The 6,120-nt window shown below is 53.3% G+C and overlaps 1 protein-coding gene across 1 annotated transcript; it reads right to left on the bottom strand.

Moving 5' to 3' along the window:
- Positions 1-786: 786 nt before the first annotated feature.
- LOC103806098 (cyclin-T1-like) lies at positions 787-6,116 on the bottom strand (the record flags this gene model as incomplete). Its single annotated transcript, XM_009078773.1, has 6 exons — positions 787-857; positions 1,134-1,297; positions 3,445-3,490; positions 4,089-4,151; positions 5,450-5,510; positions 6,030-6,116. Coding segments are annotated over 6 exons (492 nt in total), but the record flags the coding sequence as incomplete, so codon positions are not given.
- Positions 6,117-6,120: the final 4 nt, after the last annotated feature.

The raw sequence follows: 6,120 nt of genomic DNA, 5'->3' as shown, positions 1-6,120 counted from the left end.
GGCCGAGGACGAGGTGGACATGCTCATGAGCCCAGCGATGTTCATGTCGGAGCTGTTGTTCCTGGAGATCATGTTGAGGATCGTCTGCTCCGACAGGCTCTCGTCATCACCGTGGTAAGACAAGGGGGAATGGCTGTAAACTGGAAAAGGATCAGTTTAGATTAGATATTAGGAAGCAAGTCTTTACTATGAAGATAGTGAGGCACTGGAACAAGTTGTCCAGAGAAGCTGTGGATGTCCCATCCCTGGAAGTGTTCAAGAATAGGTTGAATGAGGTTTCGAGCAACCTGATCTAGTGGAAGGTATCACTGCCTGTCACAGTGGGGTGGAACAAGATAAGCTTTAAGGTCCTTTTCCAACCAAACCATTCCATGATTCATTCATCACAGCCAGGCTGGATAAAGCCTTGAGCAACCTGCTCTGGTGGGAGGTGTCCCTGCCCAGGGCAGGGGGTTGGGGCTAGATGGCCTCTGAGGTCCATTCCAACCCCTTAACACACTATGATTTTATGATTCCATGTCCCTGGAGCTGGGTAACAGCAGCAGCTCAGTGCCAGCCCTCACTCACAGACAGACACACTGTGCCCCATCCCTCCTTGTGGGGACATTGCCAAGCGCTGGGAGCAGAGCTGCTAGAGCAGCAGGAAAACCAGGATCTCTGCAGAGTTAACTCAGAACACACCGTTTGCTGACAGTGTTCAGATTCCTCCCCCCATGCCCTCAGACACTGTCCTGCACTGCTATTCCCAAAGGAATCAGATCCCACGTTGTCCCACGAGCTCCTTACCCGCCAGTTCCGGATCCGTTTCAGCCTGCTGGGAGTTTTCTCCAGGATCTGCAGGAACTCGTGGGTCAGTTCTGCAGAGGAGACACAAAGCAGAGCAGGAGGGTCAGAGGGTCCACCAGGACAACCCCCTCATTGCTGGTCGGTGGAGCTACTGATGGGATGGAGCTGCTCCAGGAGGGAATTCTGCCAACTGCAGTCACTGACATATCCAAAGTCATCCCTGTGGTGCTACAGAAGCTGCTGCTGCCCTGGAATCCCGAAGCCCAGGAGATGCTGTGCCAACACCACACCCAGGACCAGAGCTGACCCAAAGAGCCTCTGGGGGCAAACCTCACTCCCAAACTTACCATCTAAGAGCTCCAGAGTTACAGTGCCATCAACGTACTCCCACCAGTGCTTCCCGTCCGTGGAGACTGGGATCTCCCAGTTGGACCACTTACAGGCCAGGTGGATACAGACACAGGCCACAACAGGGGGGGTGTACTGCAGGCTGAAGGTGGTCAGGTGCAGGCTGACAGCAAAGAGAGAAATCAGAAAGCCATCAACTCCCTGTCTGCCCCAGGGCACTGCCAGGCTGGGACACCATCAGGCTACGACACCACTGGGGGGACACTGCTGGGGACTGGGGACATCTCCCTGTGCCCAAGACCCCCCAGCACCACCAGTGCCCAAGGCAGCTCTGCCTCAAGCCAGGGAGTGTCTGCTCTGCTCCAGGGAATGTCCATCCCTGCCCTGTTCCAGGGAATTAGGGCTGCTCCACCAGTGTGTTCATCCCTGCCTTGCTCCAAGGGAATGTCCATCCCTGCCCTGTTCCAGGGAATTGGGGCTGCTCCACCAGTTTGTGCATCCCTGGTTTGCAACAGGGAATATGGGGTCTGCTCCACCACTCTGTCCTGCACAATATTCCTGGTTCATCCCTACTCTGCTCCAGGGAATTTGGGATCTCCTCCACCACCTTCCTGGCTCATCTCTGGTTTGCTGTAGGGAATTTGGGATCTCCAAGGGGGAGACTCAGCCCTGCTCTGAGGAGAAACCCCAAGCACAACTCCTGGATGGCACTCTAGGAGCAAACTGTCCCTTGTAGGAAAGGTCTGGTCCTTCCCAAAGGGTTTTCAGGGACACACTGCATGCTGGAGTGACTCAGGGACCCCCAAGGGCAGGTCACTCATCGGGTATTGTCACTAACATGTGAGTTTGCCCCATGGCTGCTCAGCCCTCAGTGCTGGGAGGTGTGGGCAATGCTGGGAATGGGAGACCTGAGGGACCAGAAGGATCCAGAGCCTTGGGAACCATGGGAGCAGGGCTGATGTGGGAATTGCCCAGTCAGGAATGGGTCCTTAGGGACCACTGGGCACTGCAGTGCCATCAATGCAGTGAGGAGAGGCAGAAATACAGCCCAAACTCCTGAGGTTTCATGGATCCTGGGGTGATCTAGACCTCTGCAGGTAGTAAAGCCCAGGGAATTCAGAGCCCTGGAACAGTCTGCCAAGGGAAGGAGTGAACTCAGGGTGCACAGAGAGCCCCAACTCTGCCCCACAATGATGCCAGAAGGAAATCTCAGTGGAACACCTGGATAAACCCAGTTCACCTCTCCAACCCCTCCCTCAGGCACCACCCTGAGGCAGAGCTGAGGCTCCACTTCCCTCCTGCTGCCTGAATCTCTCCCACCACAGCCTCAACTCCTGATTCCTCGGCCCTGCAGTCCTGGCTGCACGGATAAAGTAGGTTTCAGGGCTGTATTTACCCAAACATTATCAGCACCACCTTCCCTTCCCACCTGGAAACCCACACTATGCCCTTTGGAGCTGGAAAACTCCTTCAACAAACAGTGCAGGTGAGCAGGGAACACCTCCAGGAGGGGAACAGGAGGGAACCACGTGCCCAGAGCTAAACACACTCCCAGCCAGGGCTGGGAGGCTTCTCTGGCCCTGCAGCTTCAGCTCTGCTGGCACTGAGCCACCTCTTCCCTCCACAATTCCACTCAAACACAACATTTTCTGTGTCCACAACTTTGGTCTGCCCCAAACTTTGACTCCAGGATTAGAAATTAGATTTCAAACAATCCCAACACAAGTGCTGGAATCAGCCTGGGAGGGGAAATTAGGGACAAACCTGTCCAGAACAACTTGGGGCTGATTTTTCTTTCCAGGGGAGATTTAGGGACAAAACAACCCAAAAGAGCAACTTGGGGCTGATTTTCCTTCCCAAGACTCTGCTCACAGGGCAGTTTCCTCCTCATGGCTGGACCCAACTCCCTTTGTCCCCATTTACACCCTAAACCAGCATTTTTGGAGGTACAAATCACATTCACTGATCAATTCCACAGCACTTTGTGGAGGGAAAACTCTCCAACACCCAAGGACTCAGCAAGGAGAAGTGATAGATTCATCTCACCTTTACTCTTTTGGTTTCTTTGGGGTTTGTTTTTTAGACTTTCACCACTAAATCCCTACAAAACAAGCACTGAAGCTCCTGAGCATCACATCGGCCTCAATTTCCAGCTAGTTCTGCCCAGAGCAGGCAGGAAAAAGTAAAGGGAACCTTTCCCTAAGGGTCTTTCTGAAGCAAACTGAGGGTGGGCAGTGTCCACAGAGGCACCAGCAGCATATAAATCACCAGCCAATTATAAAACAACCAAATACTAAACCAAATACTAACCTGTTTGTGGCCATGAAATAGGAAGTTTGTGCCAAATCCTTGCTGGCTGCAGGAGAAAAGGACAAAAAAGGTGTTAGTTTGCATATTCTGGTCAATATTGGCATATTTCAGTGCAAGGACCACAGGGATTGACCAGCTCCAGACCACAGCCACAGGGATTTGGGGAATTACTGTTCACTCAGAGCTCTGTGTGGGTCAGCAGAGTCAGAACCAGCTCCAACTGATGCTCAGAGGGATGAACAGCTCTGCTGTGAGGAGAACTGGGAGTGTTCAGCCTGGAGAAGGCTCTGGGCTGACCCTATGAGGCCTAAAGGGCTGGAGAGGGACTTGGGACAAAGCCTGGAGTGCCACAATGAGGGAGAATGGCTTCCCACTGGAAAAGGAGAGATTTAGGTTGATATTGAGAAGGAATTCCTCCCTGTGAGGGTGCTTAGGGGCTGGGATGGATATTCCCAGAGGATGCCCCATCCCTGGGAGTGTTCCAGGCCAGGCTGGATAGGGCTTGGAGCAACCTGGGCTGGTGGAAGGTGGCCCTGCTCAAGGCAGGGCTGGAACTGGAACTCTAAGGTCCCTCCCACCCCATCCCAGGTTCCCAGGAAGCTCTGGAGCTGTCCCAGCTGGACACTGCCCCCAAGCCTTCTCACCTCTCACCAGCTGAGTACACTTCACCACGTGGGTGTGAGGATGATCAATGGTAATCTCAAACCCTGAAAGGACACAGACAAAGGAATCAGAACCAGCACCACATCCTGATCCATGTCTCCTGCTGCCCTTCCCTCCACAGCCCTGCCTGGAGCCATTTCCCTGCAGCCAGAGGCCTCAAGTTCCCCATCCACAGCCCCTAAGGGTCACTGCCAGAGTTCCTTGACTCCTGAAAGTCTTCATTGGAAACAAAACCACCAGTAAGGAAGTTAAAAATAGCAGGACAAAAGCTCTTGGAGCAGCTGGGAGGAAGGAGAAGACAATGGCATCTGCTCCAAGGAATTGGTGTCACCCAGAAAGCTAAGAGGAAGCAGATTGTTTCCCTTTGAAGGACTCAGAGCACTGAGGACAACTGAGCCCAAACTTCTGGTTCCCTCCTCACTTTGGGAATTGTGTCTGGAAGGAAAAAGAAATTCCAGCTTATCCATGTGTGCAGCAGATCTGCAGAAGGCTCTGGAAGAATAGGGATGTTCCAGAGGCAACTGGAGACCTAAGAGGTAGAACTGGGCTCAGCTTAGCCATTGGCTTGTGACCCAAGAACACCTCTGCCCCCTCCAAGGGATCTGCTCTGGATCTAGCCAGGAATGAGAGATCATGCTCTTTGGGAGGGAAAATCTACCCCTAAACTGCCTCTGAAAGTGTTATGTGTTAGTAAAGCCAAGTTTGAACAGCACATCTGGGACAGGAACAGGACAGCAGATCCACCAGGCACAGCCCCCTGGGGAGGCTCCAACTTCTACTCCCCAAAAACACCCAAAACCTATTGCTGTTTGGTATTTTTTGGTTTGAAGGGTTTTCTTCTCCATTCAACTCCATTCCCCAAAAACACCCAAAACCTATTGCTGTTCGGTATTTTTTGGTTTGGAGGGGTTTTTTCTCCATTCAACTCCATTCATTTTGATTAAAATATTAACTTTTAACTCCTATTTTAGACACCTCTCAGTGAAAACTGCTTCCTGCAGCAGGACTGGAGCACTGGGGTGGCACTAGATTATCTGTATGTCCCTTCAAACCCAATTCCATGGGTTTATGACTGAAAACAAAACCCAGGACAGAGCCTGGAGTACAAGCAGCACAAAACCTGCTTTTGGCAGGGGTAAAAAAAAAACAAACAAGAGACAATCCACAACTTCCACACTGGAATCTCTCTGAGCATTGACCTGACCCGAGTCACACCTGAACACACTGATGTGAACACTCGAGCTGGGGTGGGAATGGGGTTTGTTGCCTGGAATCTTCCCTGTGGAGAGGACATGGAGCTCTCCTGGCTCTGAGGTTCAGTCCAGCTGCTCCCAGCACTTACCCAGAGTCTGCAGGATAATGCTCTCCAGGATCGCCAAGTCCTGTGCTTGCTGCAGGTAGGCCTGGGGAGGAGAGGGCAGGTCACTCAGGAGAGGCACTGGATCAACCCCAACACTGTCCCCAGGGGCACAGAGGGAATGTCCCTGCATGGGAGATGGGCACAGAGCCCTGGAAGGGCTCCAGGCCAGGCTGGGATGGGATGAGTGTATCAGCCTGGAACAGAGAAGCTCCAGGGAGACCTCAGAACCCCTTCCAGCGCCTCAAGGGGCTCCAGGAGAGCTGAAGAGGGACTTTTGACAAGGAACGGAGTGAGAGGACACAGGGGATGGTTCCCACTGGCAGAGAGCAGGGATAGAAGGAATACTGGGAAGGAATTCCTTCCAGTAAGGGTGCTGAGGCACTGGTGCAGGTTGCCCAGAGCAGCTGTGGCTGCTCCATCCCCGGAAGTGTTCCAGGCCAGGCTGGACACGGCGTGAAGCAGAGGGATGTGGTGGCTGAACCCGGAGCACCTCAGGGGCACAGGGAAGACCCAGTGATTCCTGAGCCACTCCCACCCCCAGGGCTCCCTCCCCCACCCTCACCTCGCTCTTGGTGTCCAGCAGAGGTTCCTGGGGGTGCAGACAAGCATGTGCCACCTTGATGACATGCTCCAGCTTCCGAGGCTGCTCCTCC

The sequence above is a fragment of the Acanthisitta chloris genome, unplaced genomic scaffold, assembly GCF_000695815.1.
Source record: "Acanthisitta chloris isolate BGI_N310 unplaced genomic scaffold, ASM69581v1 scaffold7387, whole genome shotgun sequence".
Taxonomy (NCBI): Eukaryota; Metazoa; Chordata; class Aves; order Passeriformes; family Acanthisittidae; genus Acanthisitta; species Acanthisitta chloris.
Note: the sequence above shows the minus strand (reverse complement) of the source record. Positions and strands in the feature narration are given on the sequence as shown.